This window comes from Schistocerca gregaria, chromosome X (assembly GCF_023897955.1).
Source record: "Schistocerca gregaria isolate iqSchGreg1 chromosome X, iqSchGreg1.2, whole genome shotgun sequence".
Lineage (NCBI taxonomy): Eukaryota > Metazoa > Arthropoda > Insecta > Orthoptera > Acrididae > Schistocerca > Schistocerca gregaria.
The window spans coordinates 479761088-479784745 of NC_064931.1; the positions used below are offsets into that span (position 1 = coordinate 479761088).

General features: G+C 45.0%; 1 protein-coding gene across 1 annotated transcript in view; it reads right to left on the bottom strand.

Moving 5' to 3' along the window:
- The window catches only part of LOC126298915 (protein trachealess), a 1138333-nt gene that overhangs the window by 110785 nt on the left and 1003890 nt on the right, over positions 1–23658 (bottom strand). The window contains exons 5-6 of the mRNA XM_049990456.1: positions 22737–22813; positions 12638–12727 (exon numbers count right to left, since the gene is read on the bottom strand). Coding sequence (XP_049846413.1) covers positions 12638–12727; positions 22737–22813 — 167 coding nt within the window. The remainder of the gene's footprint in view (positions 1–12637; positions 12728–22736; positions 22814–23658) is intronic.

A 23658-nucleotide genomic window follows, 5' to 3' on the forward strand; every position in this document is an offset into this window, starting at 1 on the left:
TTTGCTCCCCAAATAGCAATAAGTGTCTCATTTCCTAATCTGCACTGTAGAGTGTTTACGCATGAGACTTAATATTGCCGTGAACGACTGAAGTTCATTTTGCGTGCCCATGATGGACTGCTTGAATGTTCTATGTATTCAGTCAAGCTAGGAGAAGCAATCATTCTATCCTCATTTCCAAGAACACATAGTGAACAAAACTGCAGCACAGCAATGATTCCCACTACATCCTCCTCATTCATGGCATATAATCAGCATTAAACGTGGAAGCATTGACTGAAAATACATTCATGTTCAGAAAAGAAAAAAACCAGAACACCTTGAACGACTAGAGATAAGACGTTCATATTCACAGGACACGTGCATCAACATGTTATGGAGAAATGATTAGCATGGACCCTGATAACTTGTTCCATGCATGATGGCATCGACGCGTATTGTGTGTGAATAGCGTCCTGTGCTAATGCCATCCATGCTGCATTCACCTAGTTGCAAAGTTTATTTGTGGTGGTTGGCATCCTATTCTCTCATGCCAATAACGTGTCATCTTTCAGACTCACTGATTTGACGGTACGGTTCGCTCATACGTTTGCGAGGCGTCCTGCACGTCTATTCAAGTCACACTGATCCATTCCCTTCGGTTTATAGCTGCAACGAGAGCCGCAAGCACGTTTTACCGGCAGGTCGAGTTGCGCCGTTATATCAGTCGCTGGCCGACATGGTTCAAACGATAATGATTTCTGCAGAACATACTAATGTACATGTCCTGTGAATATGTACGTCTTATCTGTAGTCGTTCATTTTTTCTGAACATGAGTGTACATAGCATTCACTTTCCGTATATCAACATTTTGTGTAAGGAGAAATTCTTTCTTGGAAGAACAGAAAATAGCGTACTTCGAGGCAATTTCTTATGTTCCAAATATCCACGGGTGTACTGCCGGTCTACAGTGTCCAACGGGGACAATATTTCGGCGATCATACATGTCGCCATCATCAATTCACCTGATGATGGCGACATGTATGATCGCCGAAATATTGTGCCCGTTGGACACTGTAGACCGGCGGTACACCCGTGGATATTTTGATTATCAAATACGCCAGGAGAAACTCAAGAATCACAATTTCTTATGTTTTCGAGTTTGGGTTTGTGGAAAACATCCTTAATGAATTAGGTGACATTTCTTAATTTACGCAGTGGTAACGAACTATGCAGTAATGTACCCTTAGTGATAGATCTATGTGTGGTATAGTTTGATGACAGTCATATTAAACCATTTCCCTTAGATTCATCGTCGTCGATGCTTACTCATAAACGTCAATACAGTTCAGGGTCCAGTGTCATGAAACTGGTCTGAAATTTTCTTGAACCATCGATGTTTGTATAGCTTAAGTAGTTCTTCACGTTACGGTTATACGTACACAACATCGACAAGTAATCAGATTATTACAAGTGGAACTCTCTGTGACATGTAAAACGGCCGCTAGGGTGCATTAGTGTTCATGGTGTTGTTACAACCAGGCCTGGTAGGCTATGTAAGGAGAGTTAATAGCGTCAGACGTTCAGTGATCATTGTGAAGGACCTTGAGATGCCGCTTACTCGTGTGGGACAGCGTTATCAGCACCTGTCAGAATTTGAAAGGCGTCTCATTGTGAGTACCCATTTGGCCGGCTGGTAGAACCGTCCAGTTTTCAAATTTACCGGGCTTTCGGATGCGACAGTGGCTCGATATTGGACTGCATGGGAACGAGAGGGCAGGTGTACTCGTCGTTAAGGTTCCAGTCGACCACATCTGACCACCGCAATGGAGGATCGCCGTATTGTGCACGAAGGGCACACTAGCAGCTTTACATATGCGCCTGCGATCCGAGAACAAATAATGGACTCCCGGCAACATGATGTCTTATCCCGCACCATTGGGCTAAGACTAGCAGCAGCGGGACTATTAAATTACTGTCCCATGCATAAGATACCGTTAACGCCAGACGTTTACATTTGGAATGGAGCCTTGACCAAGAAGCATGGACTTCTGATGAATGGCGTCGCATTGTGTTCAGCAGTGAATCGCAATCCAGTACTATTCCGGACGACCGTCGTTTGTGAGAATGGCGGTGGCCTGGAGAGAGGTCTAGTTCCTCAATTGTTTGGGGGTGGGTTGGGAGGGCGGGGGCGCAGCGGTGCTCCTCTGGTGTTATGCTGTGGGGAGCCATTGAGTATGACTTTTTTGGGGGCTGGCTGGTAGTGACTTGGGGGAACACTGAAGGCACGACTGTAGGTCGCAGGCATCCTGTTAGCTCCTGGGTTCGTCTCATTTAACATTATTGTGACTGCAGTGTTCAACAGGCCGATACTCTTCCACACATGGCACGTGTCCCTATGAACTGTTTTAATGATGTTGATAGAGCCCCATAGCCTACAAGGTGCCGAGATCTATTCCCGATAGAATAATGTGTGGTCAGCTCGAACGTCAACCACGCTCAAGTATCAGTATCTAGAATATCAAGGACCAGCTACAATAATTTTGGGTCAGATTTCCTCAGAAGAGGATGCAGCGGCTTTATAACAGCCATCCCAGCAGAATCTGCACCTGCTTCGAGGCGATATGAGGTGCGACGTCACACTGATAAGACGGCTAATAGTGTCAAGTTCTTTGTAAATTCGGCTCAATTTTGTAATCACCAAAATAACTTCGCATACCTACTCGACCCGTGAAGTTTCATTTCGTTTCCTCGTACCCCCCTGGGTGATTTCTTTTTTGGCAGGTGGGGTATTTAAGAATAAATTGAAACATTTCACGTTCGTCAATTTTGTGCCTCCATCGCTATACACCAAGATAAAAGTTAACTGATTCCTGGCTCTTCTGGAAGGATTTTCAATGTCATTCCAAAATCCTAACGTCATCTGCAACCACATGATCTAATCTACATCTATTTCACACTCTATAAACCAGCTAACAGTGTTTGGCAGAGGGTACTTCTGGTACCACTTCCGCTTTCCCTCCTACCACTCGAATGGCGCGTGGGAAGAACGGTTCCCGGTAAGCATCTGTAATAGTTCTAATTTCTCGAATTTCCTCGTCCTGTAGAGATATTTTAAAGCGAACAGACAAAAATATTTGTTTAGAGACTGTTATAAACGATGTGCGCAGTGGCTAGTGCTCATACAAGAACGGGAGGCAGTATATCGATGCGGCCATCCGTCTTCGCAGCGGCCACGCCCTGCCTCCGGCGTACGCCATCTGGCTGTTGCTGTTTCACACGATAGCAGGCGCTTGGAACAGCCTTATAACGACGTGATCTGAACTGCAAATAAAAAATGAGCTGAGATGGCAGAAGGAGATAATCCTCAAATTTTGGTAATTAGGCGTGTAAAATGTGTGGAATGAGATTTGTGTGTACATATGAATGTTTTCGTCAGAATTTCTGGAGCTAACGGCAGCAAAATTATTACATATGCGATCTACTATACGAACGGTCTTCACAAACCATATCAAGAAACCATTACATCGTGTTTCTGTCACTATTTCAAACAATGTTCTGAAATGTAATTGTCATCGCAGGAAAGTTACAAGTTGGCATGTGGAGTGGCAAGATATACAGGGTGACAGTTATGGAACTATATGAAATAAAATCGTCATATCTTGTGAAAGGTTTGAATTAGGACGTTCAAACTGCAAGGGTGGCCGCGGGGCTTATTGGGAATTAGTATGCACTGTATGGTTTGGTTTAGCGTCGAAGCCTACTTTCATTTGGATGAATTCGTCTATAAGCTAAATTGGCGATTTTTGGGCACTGAGAATTCTCATTCCGCGATAGAGAAGTCTCTTCATCTTCAACGGGTGACTGTGTGATGTGCAATGTCCAGTTACGGAATAATCGTTGCGATCTTTCTTGACGGCTCTTGATGGAGATTGCTCATAAAACTACACTGAAGGCCCAAAGAAACTGGTATAGGCATGAGTACTCAAACACAGAGATATGTAAACAGGCAGAATACGGCGCTACGGTCGGTAACGCCTCTATAAGATAGGAGACAGCCAGTGGCTGGCGCAGTTGTTAGATCGCTTACTGCTGCTACAATGGCAGGTTATCAAGATTTAAGTGAGTCTGAACGTGGCGTTGTAGTCGGCGCACGAGCGACGGGACACAGCATCTCCGAAGTAGTATACCGTGAATATCAGGAATCCGGTAAAACATGAAATCTCCGACATCGCTGAAGCCGGAAAAAGATCTTGCAAGAACGAGTCCAACGGCGACTGAAGAGAACCATTCAACGCGACAGAAGTGCAACCCTTCCGCAAATTGCAGCAGATTTCAATGCTGGGCCATCAACAAGTATCAGCATGAGAACCAGTCAATGAAACATCATCGATACGGGCTTTCGGAGCCAAAGGCCTACTCGTGTACTCCTGATGACTGCACGACACAAAGCTTTACGCGTCGCCCGGGCCCTTCAACACAGACATTGGACTGTTGGTGGCTGGAAACATGTTGCCTGCTCGGATGAGTATCGTTTCAGATTGTATCGAGCGGATGGACGTGTACGGGTATGGAGACAACCTCATTAATCCATGAACCCTGCATGTCAGCAGGGGACTGTTCAAGCTGGTGAAGGCTATATAATGGTATGGGGCGTATGGAGTGATGTGGGACCCCTGATACGTCTAGATAAGATTCTGACAGGTGACATGTACTTAAGCATCCTGTCTCATCACTTGCATCCATTCATATCCATAGTCCCGACGAACTTGGACAATTCCAGCAGGACAGTGCTATACCCCAAACGTCCAGAATGGCTACAGGGTGGCGCCAGGAACACCCTTCTGAGTTTAAAAACTTTTGCTGGCCACCAAACTCTCCACAAAGAAACATTATTAAGAATATCTGGAATGCCTTGCAACGTGCTGTTCAGAAGGAATCTCCACCTCGTCGTACTCTTACGGATTTACGGACATCCTTGCAAGATTCATGGTGTCAGTTCCCTCCAGCACTATTTCAGACATTAGTCGAGTCCATGCCACGTCTTGTTGCAGCACTTCTGCGTGCGCGGAGGGAGGGGGGGGGGGGGGCTACACGGTATTAGGCAGTAGCACCAGTTTCTTTAGCTCTTCGGTGTCTAATGAGGGGTAGTCTCGAGTACCGTAGTAGTGTTTGGGGTCTTTTGAATTTAGTAGAATGAATACGTGAACTACCTTCCGGATTTTCAATAGGTGTTTTTGCACACTCTCGGGAAGATGCTGAATGACTTAACCCGAGAATGGTTGGAAGAAAGAGGACAGTGAAACTTTCCAACACCTTAAAACCGCCTGTCCGGCCACAACTAGTGCTGATTTTTTGCCATTCATCCCGCCCCTGAAAGAAAGGTGTACGAGTTTGTGTCGCAGTTAGGCTCTGAATTTATATTGTTAGGGGGTTTATTTACAGCGTGAACGCTGCAGCAGTGTAGAAAATTAATCTCGAGAGACTGTATCTCAGCAAGAGATACTTGAAAATTTTGGACTCACAGTTTTCTGCGACGTGCTCCCATTCTGGCCAGAAGGCTGGTAAGGACAATTCCTGAATAGTCGTTGGTGAATGTGAACGGGATGCAATTCCTCTCCCCTAACGCGTTCGACATGTGCTCGATGGGAGTTTAGTCAGGCGAACCGGGAGGCCAGTCCATTTGCCGAGGATATCCTCTCATTCCAAGAGCTCCTGCACCCACCCTGCACATTGTCTTTCACGAAACTGAAGTCAGGGCCGAGTATTCACATGAAAAGACATACGTGGGGAAGGATTATAATGTCACAATAACGTTGAGCGATGAGTGTACTGCGTGCAAAGACTTGGAGGTCAGTACGTCCGTAAAACATTTTGCAAAAACTACGCCATAACATCTGGACAATCAAAACGATCATGTTCGTCAGTGATGGACGTATCCTCTTATGGGGAGAGGTGGGAACTAGTAATTCACGCGAGAACATGGTCGATCAGGATCGTTTTGGTGGTGGGGTGGCGTAATGTTGCAAGGGCGTGCTGACCTCCAAATCTTTCAACACGGTAGACTCAGCTGTCAACATTATTGCGACGCTGTACTCGTTCCCCATGTACTTCTTTTCAGGAATGCTTTCGGCCCTGTCTTCATTTTTATGGATGACAATGCGCTACAACATCGAACCGTGCAGGTGAAGGAGCTCTCGGAACGAGAACCGTGCAGGTGAAGGAGCTCTCGGAACGAGAGGATATTCGGTGAATTGGCTGGCCTGCCCGTTCCCATCCAGCACGAGTGCGATGCTTTGGGAAGACGTACTGCGGCACGCTCACATGCGGCAACGATCATTCAGCAATTGACAACCGAAGTAGTGGAGAAATGGAGCGCTCTACCACCAGAATTCCTTACCCACCTTGCACACGGCATGTTGCATAGCATGCGTTGCAGTCCGCCATGATGACACATCCTATTAAGAATCATGTCTCACCTTTCGTAACGTCCAGGCGACGATCAAAATCAAGGTGATTTCAGTGTACGAGGTTAATCCCAAAAGTAAGGTCTCGTATTTTTTTATAAGTGCATAGACCTGTTTATTTCTGCAATGGTTTACATAAGTTTACAGCTTGAACATTTAGCTATTTTTCAACATAATCACCATTTCTGTTCGTGCATTTTTGTATACGCTGTGGCAGTTTTTGTATGTCCATGTTATACCAGCTCGCCGCCATGCTGTTCAGAAAGTTATGAACCTCTTCTTTCACTTCGTCGTCGGAGCTGAATTGCTGGGACCACAATTAAGGCTGATAGGTAGTGTGAGACTCCGAAAAAACTCAAACGGGCAATTCAGAACCGGAGAAGAGGAATGTTGAACAAGGGCGTACACATTCTCCATGACAACGCTCGCCCACACATCGCTCGGCAAACCCTTGCTCGCCTGCAACAGTTTCAGAGGAACATACTCACCCATCCTATAGTCCTGACTTGGCACCCAGTGACGATCACCTGTTCCCTAGATTCTACATCTACATCTACATACATACTCCGCAATCCACCATACAGCGCGTGGCGGAGGATACCTCTTACCACAACTAGCATCATCTCTCCCTGTTCCACTCACAAACAGAACGAGGGAAAAATGACTGCCTATGTGCCTCTGTACGAGCCCTAAGACTAAGTAAGTAGTCTGTAGCTGTTTTACCTTGGAGTTCGAGTCATTACAGAATCGGGGCCGGGGGGGGGGGGGGTGTCACTGGTGTTTGCTATTGTGCTCCATCCTTAACTTACAGTTGACAACACATGGCGAGAAGTACGAAAGACCGTTCACCGTGTACCGAACACTGGCTTCGGGTGTGTGAATACAAATATAGAGACGTCGTGGTCTGCAATACGAGACAGCTCGACAGGCGCGCGACACGACAGACAGGAAGTTTGCACTCTTTCATCTCCTCCGCCTCGGCGTCCTGATAGGGACGGGGCTATATAACGCGGCTGCGGCCGCTGAATGCGAATTGTGGCGGCCAGCATCCCCCGCGGATTGTCGGGCGGAGCAGGCGGAAGCGTGAGAGAGCGCTGGCGGCGGCGGGGGGCTGCAGACGTGTTAACGCGGCCAGAGACGCAGCAGCGCGTGGGCAGGAAGCGTCACGTGTGGCGCGCCGTGCACCTGCAGCGTGCAGCGCGGCCTGGCCGCCGCCGGGAGCCGCCGCCGCTGCCGGCGATGGCAGGTGTCGGCCATGTTGGCGGCGGCTCTATTGATTGCGGCATCAGGCATGGCAAGCACGCCGGCAGACGTGCCCAGCATAGCGGCGCGCGGAGGCGGCGGCGGCGGTGGCGGCGGCGGCGGTGGCGGCGGAGGCGGAGGCGGCAGCCCGGCACACCGACAATGTCACTGATTCGCCGCCACCCCCGCTGGCCGTCGCTGTCTGCGACCGCCGCCGCCGCTGCCGACGCTGCGCCTACCACGCGAGACTTCGATTTCTCTCGGTAACTTTTACTTGTCGCGGGAAGTCCGATAGATGCGTGTGACGCGTGGGGTGTCTCAGGGGAATGTAATAAGATCGCCCCTGTTCGCTTTATACATTAACATCTTGGCAGATAACACAAGCTGAGTATGTTGGCACACGTACACACGTTGGACAAAAAAGCGTACCGGACAAAAATTTAGTCACCCGCTCGAGATATTAGGCTAATACCGCATATCACTGTCACTAGTTTTAGTAATGGTCTCAGCTTGACGAGGGAGAGAAGCCACAAGATTATTTAGGTACAAGCTCACCGGACAAAAATTAGTCACCCCGTTCTTCACGCACAAGTGAATCGTTAGGCCGTTACAGATGGCGCAGCGATCCAGTCAATTTCGCAACGGCGTGCGCACTGCTTAAGTGAGCATAAGGCAGTTTGTGTTTCAAGCGGACTTTGTGCGTAAACATGGGTAACCGTAAGGACGAGGGAGAGGGCAAAAAGATGCAATCGTGTACGGTCGTGCCCTTGGCCATTCAATGTGTGAAGTTGCTGGATTTGTTGATGTTTCGCGGCGGGATGTTCAAAGTGTCTACAAGCACTGGTGTAACACCCGTCGCCACCTACATCACGTCGACGTACATACTCCGCTAGCCACCAAGCAGTGTGTGGCTGAGGGCACAATTCGCGCCAAAGTCATATCCCCCCCCCCCTTCCTTCTCTTCCACTCGCGGATCGTGCGAGGGAAAAACGACTGTCTTAACGCCTCTGTACGAGCTCTAATTTCCCTTATTTTTGAATGGTGATCATTAAGCGATTTGAAAGTTGGTGGTAATAATATATGCTCTACATCCTCGCCGAAGATCGGATTTCGGAATTTAGTTAAAAAATGGCTCAAATGGCTCTAAGCACTATGGGACTTAACATCTCAGGTCATCAGTCCCCTGCCGGTCGTGTGGCCGAGCGGTTCTAGGCGCTTGAGTCTGGAACCGCGCGACCGCTGCGGTCGCAGGTTCAAATCGTGCTTCGGACATGGATGTGTGTGATGTCCTTAGGTTAGTTAGGTTTAAGTAGTTCTAAGTTCTAGGGGACTTATGACCTCAGCATTTGAGTCGCATAGTGCTCAGAGCTATTTGAACCATTTCATCACTCCCCTAGACTTAGAACTACTTAAACTTAAGTAACCTAAGGACACCACACACATCCATGTCCAAGGCAGGATTCGAACCTGCGACCGTAGCAGCACGCGCAGTTCTGGACTGAAGCGCCTAGAACCGCTCGACCACGGCTGCCGGCCAGAATTTAGTGAGCAGTCCCTTCCGTTTAACGCGTCGTCTACCTGCAAGTGCGTTCCAGTTCCAACTCTCTATGAGATTTGTAATGCTCTCGCGATGGCTAAATGTACCATTCACGAATCTTGCGTCTCTTCTTTGGAACTCCTTAATCTCTTGAGTCAGATCCAACTGGTAAGGGTCCCATAAAGACGAACAATATTCTAAGACTGGACGAACTAACGTATTGTAAGCAATTTCCTTTGTTGAAGGACTGCATCGCTTCAGGATTCTACCAATAATCTGCAATCTAGAGTTCGCCTTGCCCGTTACTTGTGTAATCTGATCATTCCATTTGAGATCAGACACTTGACGGATGTTACCGCTCCCATGGACTGGGCATTTATTTTGTACTCTTACATTAAAGGGGATTTTCGCCTTGTTATACGCATTGGGTTACGCTTACTAACATTGAGAGATAACTGCCACTCATTTGTTTTCTGCAAATCCTCATTGGTTTGTTCACGACTTTCGCGTGATACTACTTTCCTGAAGACCACAGCATCATCGGCAAACAGAAGCACGAATGAGACTTGTGGTCGAAAGAGAGCGTCGCTGAGAGGGACCAAAGAGGCGCTTCGCGGATTGTGAATCAAAATCGCTTCCAGACCCTGCAGGAGTTGCTTCAGGCTGTAAATGAAGGTCCATCCCAATCTGTTAACAAGAGAACGTTGCGACAGGAACTGCATGCAATGAACATTTGGAGTCGGTACGTCGCAAGAGGCCATTACTCGCACAGGCATATAAAGACGACTACAGCAAAGTGCGTCGGGCTGGATGAATGAGTGACTGGTTTTCTGAATACTCCTCCATCCTATTACATCTCGAACGCTCAGCTAAATAACCTGACTTGAACTCCATAGAAAATCTGTGGGACATGTTGGAACAGCGGGTAAAACGCCGATTTCAGCATCCTCGCAGTCTGGTGGAAATGCGCGATCAAATACTCAGCGAGTGGCTTAACCTGGATGCAACGTAGATGCACAATCTAGTGGGCTCATTTAGTAGTCGAACCAGAATCAAACGAGAGCGACGTTCTGTTCACGGTTTCGCGCTCTTACAGTATCCCTACAGTGAAAAGGCTTCGATCTAAAGATGACATGTACACATGACGGAGGATTTTGGAAAACTGGAAATTTGTGGTAAGTCCTATGGGACCAAACTGCTGAGGTCATTGGTCCCTAAGCTTACACACTACTTAATCTAACTTAAACTAACTTACACTAAAGACAACGCACAAATACCCTCCGACAGGGGGAGCCGCGCGAACCGTGACAAGGCGCCTGAGACCGCACGGCTACACAGCGCGGCAGAGGATTTTGAAATCTGACATATGTTCAAGCAAAATGTAAAAGATGAGTTATTTGCGCCATTTTTGTAGTATACTACTCTCTGATGACGTGTTTCTCCGACTCTGTACATACACTCTGGGCTTCCTTCTTCATATATTTTTCAGCTTTTGCAGTGCCACTTGATAATGGTCAAAGATCCAAACTGCAGTAGTCAAATAAACAATTTATACAGTCAGCGCCGAACATGATATCCTCCAAAAAATTCTAAATGACTGTGAAATTCGACTATGAGAAGTTAATTAGCTAATATTGTGCTTATATCGTAAATATGTACCATTAGGCGTCAAAATAAGAAGATCTGAAACATAATTTAACACATAGTTTCGTGGAAACACCCTTCGAGTTGTCTACTGCTAGACACAAAACCTGTTTTCGAAGTAGACGCTGTCACTCGCCGAAGTGCAACGTCCGTGTAACGGTCCCCGCGTCTACGATTGATGTTAAATCCTTTGAGACATCCGGTTGCAATTGGCTGCTGGAATGCAGACACTAGAATACAAATTGATAACGACGTCTAGTCGATCCGAGCTATTTTCTCTTCAGCTTCTAGAATTACGAGAATACTGTACTGTTCGACAACACTGTGCGGAATTACAACTAGGAGTCTGCTTGTATCATAATGAGCTCAGGCCGGAGCGAAGTTTTGTGGATTTTGTGTCAATGGCTGTGGACGAAGGAAACTCAACAAAATGCTACAGTATGCCATGTCTTGCGGCAAACTGGTAGTTTCCATTCTTTGACAGCGTTTTGACTCTATAACTAAACGGAAGAGGGTCAGTTTCAATCCCGCTAACTGTAATAGAGCTGCTTCGTGAGTTTGTGTTTGTACATTTACTGTGCGATAAGGTGTCAGGTATATACAAGAGTCGTCTTTGGACTCCCAGTGAACGATTCAGACACACTCTTCCAATGAAAGGCGTTTGCAACCTCTCACACTTAATGCTGTCAAGTATACCGAGCTCAGACATGTACGACAGGTTTTCCCTTGACTAATCTCATCAGCTTCTCAGCTACCAAACCTGCAGCACTATGAATTGTACCACGAGTAAACCATACAGCAAATCCCAATATTTTAGCCCAAAGACCTTTGAGGACCATGGTTTTCCCCTGCAGTATTATCTCGGACATCTACTCTTTCAGGACACGAAATTGGAGACATATACTTCCACCGAAATATTATATATGTTGCATTCAAATCTAAAGGAGGTGACACACTTCGAGTCAAAACGATCGACTTCTGGTGCTTTTCGTGTAGCTACAAGTTTTATATATTGTATCAATGCACCCATTTAAAGAACAGTTCAGATTATATATGGGACGCACACGGAGTCATTGTCAGATTACAGAAAGTCCTGAATGAACACACCAGATGTAATTCTCTCTCAGTCACTTATCTGTGCCGACTGGTCCGCTGACACAATCCAATGAATTCAATGGTATGCTATTTCCTGACAGACGGTATGTTTTACTCAAACAAGCATATGACTTTAATTAGGGCCGGCCGTTGTGACCGAGCTGCTGCTACGGTCACAGGTTCGAATCCTGCCTCGGGCATGGATGTACGTGATGCCCTTAGGTTAGTTATGCTCAAGTAGTTCTAATTATAGGGGACTGATGACCTCAGATGTTAAGTTCCATAGTGCTTAGAGCCATTTGAACCATTTTTGAACTTTAATAAGGAATACGATTATTTGCGTTACGACACGTCATCTCTGATGCCGCATTAAAGTATGAAAGAATAAGATTTGTCATCTGACGATGACCTAAGAAGCTCAAATCCGATATCTGATTAAATATGTAATAACTGCAGAACATCAGGGAAGGTTTCCATTTTTATATTTTGTATTTATCCTAGAAAATTCATTTAATGTAATAAATATGCAGTGAATACGATTGAAAGGAAACTCTAATATAACAACTGTCAGCAATTTAAGTTTTAGTTAACCTATAAGAAAAGAATGGTTCATAAATAATTACGAGATATGTTGCACATGAACTCAGCAACTATGGTTGAAGTTATACCGACCTGTGAGAGCCCCAGGTAGATGGAGACAGTCTCCGAAATGTACAGAAACCGCGCGTCTGCAGCCAGGGCGAAGGCGAATCCGTCCAGCGACTGCAAAAAACACAAAATTATCTCACATTTTCCCATAATTTATACCTACGAAATTACCACCACCTGATAAGAAGAAATCGACACACAGTATTGATAACTCAAGACTGACAACTGTAGAAATGTGCAGTGCACTGAGTATACTATCGATAGAATTCACACGTACAGGCTAGGAAGAGCGGAACCGAAAGTAGTTTATAAACAAAGCACAAATAATCGTTTTTCATCTCTCTGAAAACAGACTAATTAAATTACGGTTGCAAGTAAAGAAAAACAGATGGGAACCATACCAAGATAACAGTAAAAACGAATTTTAGGCAGAGAGCGCTTTTGATCAAAAGTTATCACCGACGAGAGAACTTTTACAGGACGCGACAGATGTGATAGCCACAAGACGTTCGTCTACGATTTTTCGTTCTGAATGCTTGCGAAATTAGAAAGTTTTATACTTTATACATGCAGCGTGTATTTACACGCGAGAATTCAAGGAGAATTAGCATTTTTAATGCCAATATTAATATTTCGTGCCAAGTTCAGCTCGTTTACTGTTTACTTTCTAAATAGCGTGATTTTTTTTTTTTTTACCGTATACAAAGTCTACGGATTGATCGATGAGAGGGCACTGAACAAAAAAAGGTGTAATGAACTTATGTCCGGAAATCCATGGCTTACACATTAGAGACCATTTATTCAATCAATCATACTTCGTTACAGAGACTCTGATATAATACGTTTTGTACCATGTAGCCACAGTTACAGTATGTGTTGAAAATGGTTCCTGCGTGCCTCAACGTATGCGTGTGCGCGCCATAGCATGTTTTGTTTCATATGTTCACATCGGCCAGGCTGTATCCGTGCAGCATCAATACGCTGCTCCATTGTCTCCACATCTGGAATCGACTGTGCATACATGATACTTTTGAGATGCCCCATAACCAGAAATCGCACGGGTTGAGATCCAGTGAACGAGCAGCCCATGCAACTGGACCCCTCGCTCGATCCATCGACCAGGGAAGACACGACTGAGATGCGTCCGAAAGTTAACGACGAAATAGGCTGGAGCACTATCATATAGCAGCCACATAACCGTTAGAATCATCAGTGGCACTTGTTCCAGCAGGGGAGGCAAAGTCACCCCCACGAAACGTGGATAGTTCCGCCTTGTTAGGCGATGTTGAAGTAAGACTCGTCCCAAAATACGTTCGCCAATATACCAGCCCACATATTCCGGCTGTACCGATGCTGCTGATTCACTGTCACCATACCATGTAGGTTCCGCATACTATTGCACATATGACTGTTATGAAAGTTGATGATACCACTCTGCGTCGTGGCCTCGTCTGTGAATAGGATGGATGACAAAAATTCCGAGAATGTGGTTGCCTGGTAAGGAAACTAGTGACAAAACTGCTCCCGATGTGGAAAGTCAGTCGCTATTAGCCCTGAACACGCTTTAAATGATAAGGATAGTAACAATTGTCATGAAGAATGTTCCACACGGCCGTCTCGCTTATCCCGTACTGGTGCGCCAACTGCCTAGTACTGAGACGGCGGTCGCCTTACACAGTGTTAATCACATTTTCCTGCAAGTCGTATACGTCTTTCATGATTTCCTGCTTCTTCAAACGATCCTGTCTTAGACAGACGGCGAAACGCTGTTGCAAACCTTGAATGGTGTGGTTCTTGTCCTGACACAACCTAGCTGCCTGCTGCCCGCTGCCGTTTGCCTTTTCGTAAGTAAACACTAGGTCGGCCAGCTCTCGATTCGAATACGGAACCACTGTGTGCAACGCTGTATCACATCCACTACAAGGTGGGTCAGCAAGGGAAGTGAATCGGACCCAACATTACAATTACTATGGCGGAAGAGGACGCTAGGGTGTGACGTATGAGGAACAGTATCATGGAACAGTATCACCCTCTAGGAAGAAACCATGCATACTGTAACTGTGGCTACATGGTACAGCGCGTATTAGTCCGCAGTCTATGTAACGAAGTATGGGGTCTAGCGTGGAAACCATGCGTGTCCAGACTTAAGTTCATTAGACCTTTTATGTTCCGTATCCACACATCGATCAATCGGTAGAGTTTGTACACGGTGGAAAAAAATCACCCTGTATAAATGTACTACAATCTAGAATAAAAGTGAGTACGTAATGGTTACAAAAATTTGCAGATACTGAAGTGACCTGTATTCTTGATAAACCATATTTCAAAGCTCTAAATCTTACGGCCTATGGCTATCGGAACTGCTTCAGAGGAAGGTCGTCTGAATACTAGGGATGGACGATCCCACCGTATTCGTTGACATAAACTGGGTGCATCTTAAAAGGAGCTGCTGTTGCCATGCTATGTGTGGCACGTTTAAAAATGTGCAGTTCCTGACGAAAAAGATAATTACATGAGGTGGCTTTCTCGAAACTTCTTGACCTTTAGGAGGGGGCGGGGGAATGCTTGGACCAGAGTCTGTCGTGCTGTGGCTTAAAGTGAGTCATTTTCTAAAAAATTACTGCACCTGAACAGTGAAGGCCCCCCCCGGAGAAAGTATAACGACTGTGGACTGCGTTCTAGCAACCATTTCCTGTAGTACGTGAAAATCCCGTACGTTGTTGTAGCTAGGTCTGAGAAGCGTATGCGAAGAATACGGGGAGTAGACTCACAACGCTACTCCTCCACTTTATCTTTCACTTTCTTGTTTTTCTTCCTTCTTAATCTATATATAAAGACATCAAAGTAATGTAAATGTTTCTCTGCAAATTTGCATACTATTATTTGAGCATAAACAGAGCAATTTAGTCAGTGGACTAATACTGATATCCTTTTATGTCATGTTGTGTGTCGAATAGAACAGTACAGGAGGAGGAACAAGAACGAAGACCTTTTTTATCAATCAAACACATCAGCTAGACAAGTGACATAAGTGGAGGACCTCCATGTGTCGTCGGTTTTCGATATTACTGTTTACTGTTTACTTGAACAAGACGGAATACAATGAAACGTTTCAACCATGTGGTTTGCCGAAATATATGATATGAAGAGATTTTTGTTGCCAGTGGTTGAGTGAACCAAACATTTCTGGTGAGATATTTTCTTCTAGGGGTAATGCAGCACACTGACATCAATAGAAGTCTGCGAAACTGAATCTCTGACACGTGTAGGTTGGTAGAGGAGTCTCACCAGTTCGCGGATAGGCAGTTCCTGGTAACTTACCTAAGGGACAATTTTCATTGGGTTCCCCCACACGCCTCTGACGTCACCATTCATGATGGCAGAACTGGGCTACTTGCGCTAGCAGAAAATTTAAAGAATTCTAAGATGGTGGAACTAGCATACTTGTGATATTTTAACATACGTAATGTTTAAACAAATGATCTATGGTGCTTAATTTACTACTGTTATAAATGGACTTACATGCCCAAAGTCGCGACCTGGGCCCAACTGAACACATTTGGCTTAAATTCGAACGTCAACTTCGCTCCAGAGCCCAGGGTCCAACATCACCATCTTCTCAGGTTTCGGCTCTTGAGTTAGAATGAGCTGCCATTCCTCCATAGACATCAGACATCTCACTGAAACTATCCGCAGCAGGGCTCAAGTCGTCATAAGGGCGAACGTCCACTAATAGGTACCTGGATACCTTTGATCAGATAGTGAACGTCGTAGTAACTCACAGTCATGTTGCTACAATTGTAGCAAGTCGGAATAGCTGAATTGAAAGTGAAACGGAGATGCTTAACTGAACTTAAATACGGATTTTTCCAAGAAAAGTGGCAGTTATCTCACGAAATGACATTCTAGGTAGACTGCGAAACAGTTCTACTGTCCATAAACTACATCTCGCACAGAATGAGTAAGAGGAGAGAGTTTATTGTACATGCGGAGGCATTAATCATTTCTTTTTTCTCTGCACCTGAATGAAGTAACCGAGCTACGTGTGGCAGTAGTTAAGACACTGGACTCGCCTTCTGGAGGATGCCGGATCATATTTTTATCAAGCCAAATTGAGGTTTTCCACGGTTTCACTGAATTCCTTGGGGCAAGTGATGGGATGGTTCCGCTGGAAAGGCAACGCCAATTTCTCTTTCTTTTCTTTCCCAATATGAGTTTGTGCTCCATTTGTAATGACCTCATAGTCGGCATTTCGTTAAACACTAATCCTCCTTCATGTTCGAATGTAGTATGTCAGGGAATAGTTAATAATTTTACAAAACGACTACCTACAAGCACTGAAAAGCAGGCTGTGGAGTATACTCTGAGGTGACAAAAGTCGTGGGATAGCGATATGCACACACACAGATGGCGGCAGTATCGCGTACACAAGATATAAAAGAGCACTGCATTGGCGGAGCTGTCATTTATAATTAGATGATTCTTGTGAAGAGATTTCCGACGTCATTATGACCGCACGGCGGGAACACACTTTGAACCCGGAATGGTAGTTGGAGCCACATGCGTTGGACATTACATTTCGGATATCGTTAGGAAATTCAATTCCTCGAAATCTACAGTGTCAAGAACGTGCCGAGAACGCTAAATTTCAGGTATTACCTCTCGTCACGGGCACCGCAGTGGCCGACGGCCTTCACTTATCTACCGAGAGCAGCGGCGTTTGCACAGAAATGTCAGTGCTAACAAACGAGTAACACTGCATGAAATAACCGCATAAATCAATGTGGGACGTACGACGAACGTATCCGTTAATACAGTGAGGCGAAATCTGGCGTTAATAGGCTAGCAGCAGACGACCAACACAAGTGCCTTTACTAATAGCTCGACACCGCCTGCAGCGGCTCTCATGGGCTGGTGACCATATCGGTTGGACCCCAGAATGGAAAACGGTGGCCTGGCCAGATGAGTCCTGATTTGAATTAGTAAGAGCTGACGATAGGGTTCGAGTGTGGCGCAGACCTCATTAAACCATGGACCCAAGTTGTCAATAACGCATTCTGCAATCTGGCCCCATAATGGTGGAGGCTGTGTTTACATGGAATGGACAGCGTTCTCGGTTCCAACTGAAACGATCATTGACTGGAAATGGTTCTGTTAGGCTATTTGGAATTTTTATGGATGACAGTGCGCCATGTCATCAAAACGCGACTGGTTTGAAGAACATTCCGGAAAATTCGAGCAAATGTTTTGGCCACATAGATTGCTCGACATGAATTCCGTCGAAAATTTATGGGACATAATCGAGAAGTAAGTTCTTGCAAAAAATCCTACACCGGCAACACTGTCGCAGTTGTGGACGGCTATAGAGGCAGCATGCCTTACTGTTACCGAAGGAGACTTCCAACGACTTGTTGAGTCCATCCCACAACGAACTGCTTCACAATGACGGGAAAAAGGAGGTCCGTCTCGATATTAGGAGGTATCCCATGACTTTTGTCACCTCCATGTATAGATGTGGCCTACACAAAAAGGTTCTTCGCCATTTCTTTTGTGGAACAGAATGAATGAAGAGGTCTGAACTGTTTTTACCGTCAATTATCGTGGTTCAAGACATCGCTTTTTCTCTTTACTTTAACGATACATATTCATGTAGAAACTGCCGTTAAGTCTTATCGCTTCTTCGTACACGCAGTTCAATGGCTGAATCTTCAGGGATTTCTATTCACATGTTAAAAAAGGCATCCGATTCGGACCACGTCCCACGTAATATGTGTTCCACTGTAAAATTAAGCGACTTCCCATCTGAAGCTGAATGCAGATACACTGCTGACCGTTAAAATGTCAACACCTTGAAGGCGGCATGCAACAGACTAGACTTTTGGCACCAGGCTCGAATATACGTACAGTATTTAGTGTTTAAGGGTAAAGGGACAAAGTAGGTCGGAGTAACACAATCGACATTATATATCTGTAAGAAAAGATGATAAAAACGAGTTTTTTAATTCAGAAATCCCTTTAAAATGTTGCTTATTTTTAAGAATGCGTTGTGCGCCGTGCGAAAAGAAGAACGTCCACTAGCGCGTCTCGGTATTCGAAAGCGACAGGAATGCGGCCTGTCGAGGCTGTGGTTTTCTGTTCTGTAATACTGCTGCTGGCCTTAGTCAGGATCCTACAACTGGCATGCGAGTGTGAAAACGTCGGGTTCAGGAGTGTCATACTCTACTGAAGCAAATTTTGTAAGTGAATGGATACCACCGAGGATTCACCGACGGTGCACTAATTTCTACACAGAGGACGACTAGAAGCCGTGAACATGTGACTAACAACGTGGCAGCTACGGCAGAAATAGCAGAATGAATGGGACCTTACAGGCGACTTAGGTGGTTCTCACAGAAAGAGCAAGCTGCGGCAGATTGTTCTGGTGAATCTGTTACCTTCCATTGGTTGACTTCGTTGGAACTACGGATGACGAAGCTAGCTCACGTCTCAGGGCTTAGATGCAGTGGGTTCGCAGATGTTTGGGTATGGCATGGGATCCCTGGAACTCCGGTTCTAGAGATTTGGCATACTGTCCCCGGCAATCGGGGACTCACTGGTGTAAAAGTAAGTAATGGTAGGATGAATATGGTTTTCCTTTTCATTTATTATTTTTTAAATCCTCTATTTCCTTTATGATAAATTTCACTGATGATTAAAAATGCTTAAATTACACACCTTGAAGTGAATATTAACGATAATTGTACACAAATTTCTGTTGCTAAGTGAAAATACGACCCACATGGGTGTCCAGGTGGCGGGAGTCAAAAGTGCAAGCAATAATAAATAAATAAAATAGAACGAAACTGAACGCCATACAGGATTTCAACTCCCTCACGAGATGAGCGCCCGAGAGAAGAGATACACTGTTCGCTCAGCCGTGGAGGATCCACGAGTGAGCCACCGAGGACAGTGAAAGTTGTGGGACTGCATTCATCATCATCATCATCATCATCATCATCAATCATCATCACCATCGTCATCATATGGTCGCAGCACTTGGCGTGATGGTATGGGATGCATTTGGGTACACAACACTATGAACTTCAGTTCCACACCCATTAATTTGGACTGGTTAAGGCCTGTGTCTCTGCCGTATCTTCCAGGTTTCCTTGACATTATCTTACAATATAAAACAAGACATTTTGTTTATTGTGCTATCCTGGCGTGCCTCAATACAGAGCCTGTACGACTCTGCCATGGCCAGCACATTCTCCATATCTATCAGCGACTGAATACATCTGCTCATTGTCTGACGAGAGATTAGCACGCCACCAATCACCAGCCATTACGATTGACAAACTTCAGCATAGAATTGAAACAGTGTAGAATCACATACCCTTGTCTGATATCAAAGCTCAATTCGGTTCGATGTCCATCCTGGTTAGAGCCAGATATGGCAGCTCTGTTTATGAAATTTCTCACTCTGTATATCCCCAAATCACCTACAAATTTCAAATTGTTCAAATGGGTGTAAGCACTATGGTCATCAGTCCCCTACACTTAGAACTACTCAAACCTAACTAACCTAAGGACATCACACATATCCATGCCCAAAGCAGGATTCGAACCTGCGACCGTAGCAGCAGCGCGGTTCCTGATTGAAGCGCCTAGGGCCGCTCGTCCACAGCGGCCGGCGCCTACAAAATAATCATGTATTCTTTCTAATACACAGGAAACGCACAGTAACTAAAATTTCGTCATTTGCTATCCTTCTTGACGTAACAAGTTTAATGGCTACCAGTGCAAGAGCGTTTTATACGGTGTTTAAGTGCTTCCGATGCGGATGTGTTCATTACTCTGTAGCGAGGGGGAGGTGCTATAAATCCACAAGAGGCTCTTTAGTCATGCGCTAGCTGTTCCAGAGACGTTGATCCCTATGGCCGGTTGAGCCTCTATGCAGTCCTTCCAAATGGCCCCCCGGCCGGGCCGGTCTGCGCTCGAGGCACGGCTGCCAAATCAATCGCCGCCCGCCTCTGTGCCTGCTACCACGCTGCCCACCACACTGGCTGATGATGATGATGATGATGATGATGGCAGTCTTGGCGGTGGTGGGGCAGACGCAGTGATGTCGCTAGAGCGCGTCGGAGGCGACTGGGATACAGGGGCAGCCACGGGCAGCGAGGCGGCGTATTCCCGTCACGAAGTCGGGACCATTCTTTATACACCGGAGGGGGCATGTCAGCTTACACGCAGGGAGGACGGCGGGGGAAAAAAAGAGGAGCGTTTTCACAAATTGGTTGGGCGGAAGCAGAGAAAAAGTGAGAAAGGAGGAAGAAGCTGGCCTCCACTTCCTCGCAGCAGAAATCCCTAATGCAACTTACGGCGCGCATCTGCGCACACAGTCACTATTTCGAGTATGCATTCGTGCATGCGGACACCAGATGTCTTGGCATATACCGAAATACGTGTAACCGTTCGTTCTTAATGGAAATATAGACAGAAAACGGTGCGATAGAATGTCCTTATAGACCATAAAATTTTGCGTAAACAGTGAACGAGTCCGATGTGTCTTCCAGCTTGAAATTCCTGGTGAAAACTGCTCACCGACTTACAACGTTTTCCAGAAGGAATTACACACACACACACACACACACACACACACACAGAGAGAGAGAGAGAGAGAGAGAGAGAGAGAGAGAGAGAGAGAGAGAGAGAGAGAGAGCGCACAACAATATTTAAAATTCCTTGAAACTTCTGCTGACTTTGGAAACATTTTAGGAAAATCTCTCGCTCTACGGCGCGGCTGAGAGCTATCGCTAAGACCTGAAATCAAATATCGATCTTGGACTGATATTTGGTACTGTGGTTAGAGCCGCAGATAGCACAGTGTCTCTTTAATCCTATAAAATGTCTAATGTCTATGAATATCCATGCAGAATGTAGGTAATTATTTCGTAGATTCATTTCAGATATGCAGAAAAATTGTGTGCCGTATTACTGGGACGGCAACACGACTTGTCCCCGGTCATTTTGACTGTATTAGGTACATTTTTATGTGACTTAATCGAAACTGAAAATAAAATGTAGGTGCAAGCAATTAAGCCACGTAATCTGCTGTAGCGCAGTGTATTTGTTACACGAATAAAATTATAAATAAGAGTGTTAAAAAGAAAAATTAGTACTAGTGATTAATAATAATAAGTTAAAAGCTGCAAAAGTATTGCATGTTGCTGTAAGGAACCTAGAACTATCATAACGTATTTATGAGGCCGAACCTCTCCAACGTTAGAGGGGATTTTCTAAAACTGTGTGTAACATTTAATTTCCTGCATTGAGCAGTAACTGGTATGAAGCTGTAAAAATCTGGTACTTTTTATTACAACCTTTTTATAAAGTAATTTAAGAGTCAACGGCATGACGTAGCTTTATTATTTCACAAGCACTTAGCGAAGTCGTATTTCACACAACTAGTTTTCCATCGTAATTACCTTAACTACAGTGTTTTCATTGATCTTAATTAACAGCGTGTTTTAAGTTTTAGACTGGAAAAAACACTTTAGGGATTAAAACATTCTAGCGATCTACATATAATCCGTAAAAACACATTCCCAAAATATGCATCCGACGAGTGATTTAAGATAACTGCTCAAAGATTCATTGAATTTTCAATCCGAAACTCTCGCTGTTTACTTTTCAAGTGGCCATTAAATGTTTTTCAGGTGAGACTGTCTCTAATAGTCGTCGAGGTAGTCTTCAGTAGGCATGCAGAAACAAGTGTTGTTGTGGTACACTCGAAAGCGATCTTTTTCTCTAATATCACGCAATCAGTCTCACACACAATTTACAAAATAGTAATAACAGTTTATTGGAGCTCAGTGGTCTAGCAGAAGTGTCTGGATTGGACGCGACATGGGCGAGCTGTGTGCCTCTAACCTACCCCAGTTATTCAAACGGGGAAAAGGGACCTAATGTTTAACCTGGAATCCGAACGACGAGTCGTTTATGGCGAATCTCCACATCACTGAGAGGCAAATGCTAAGTTAAAAGGCAGACTGAAAATTCCGTGGTCCGTACTAAATAGCAACAAATAAAAACACTATCATTTGTTGACTAGGACAAATTCCGTAACATCTAGCATACATACTTGCAGAATATGGGTTCCTTGGTGCTGCTCGAACATTTCCATCGCTATTCCAGCAACAGAACGCGGCCGGACAGGGCCTGAAAGAAAAAAAAACAGTATGCATAATTAACATTTGCTTCTAACTATGTAATTTCAGTGTTGTGTCTGGATGGAAATGTGTATGGTTTAGAAATGATTTCAGACTTGCGAAAACGAATAAAATCCATACATAGTCTAAAAATGGGTGTGGAGGAAAGAACTACCTACCCATCAAAGGAGTGGTGCGGAGAGTGAAAAAGCAGTGTAGGCCACGAAGAGCGAATACTCTCACTTTATTCATCCAGTATCTGATAATGAGAGCACTTAGTGATTTGCAGTAAACTCTTTACATAATGACAGAAATTTCAGAAATATTTTCTCGCTGTCAACTCACACAAAATGATGAAAGGAAAAAGAGGTTTATCGCTTCCTACGTTTTCGTTGTTCATTCAGTAAAAGTTCCGCATGGAGCATGACGTTTTAATGTATTACTTCTATACTACTAGCCGCATTTGCGGCACATTTTGCAGACAGTATTCACATGTACCACTGAATGTACCAGCAAATTTATATCATTGTACGACACATACTATAGGAGATTAATCATCGAGCTGCGTGAAAATGAAACTGCAAGGCGAAGTACGCTGCAGATACAGACGAAATATGTGTATAAAAACGCGTGAAATATGTAAAATACATATACAAAAAAACAGTTTGGATCACCCCGGTTCCCAGAATTCCTGATGACAGACGTTGACTGTGGATATTGTATCACAGACACAGTTCCTTTGACTGTTCAGAGATATCACTAAAACCGCCCAAAGATGTAAACAGCCTTACATGAGCAGCCAGCCGATCAGTTCCAGTCATTACACCAGGAAGGAGGTACACGACACGAGTTGAC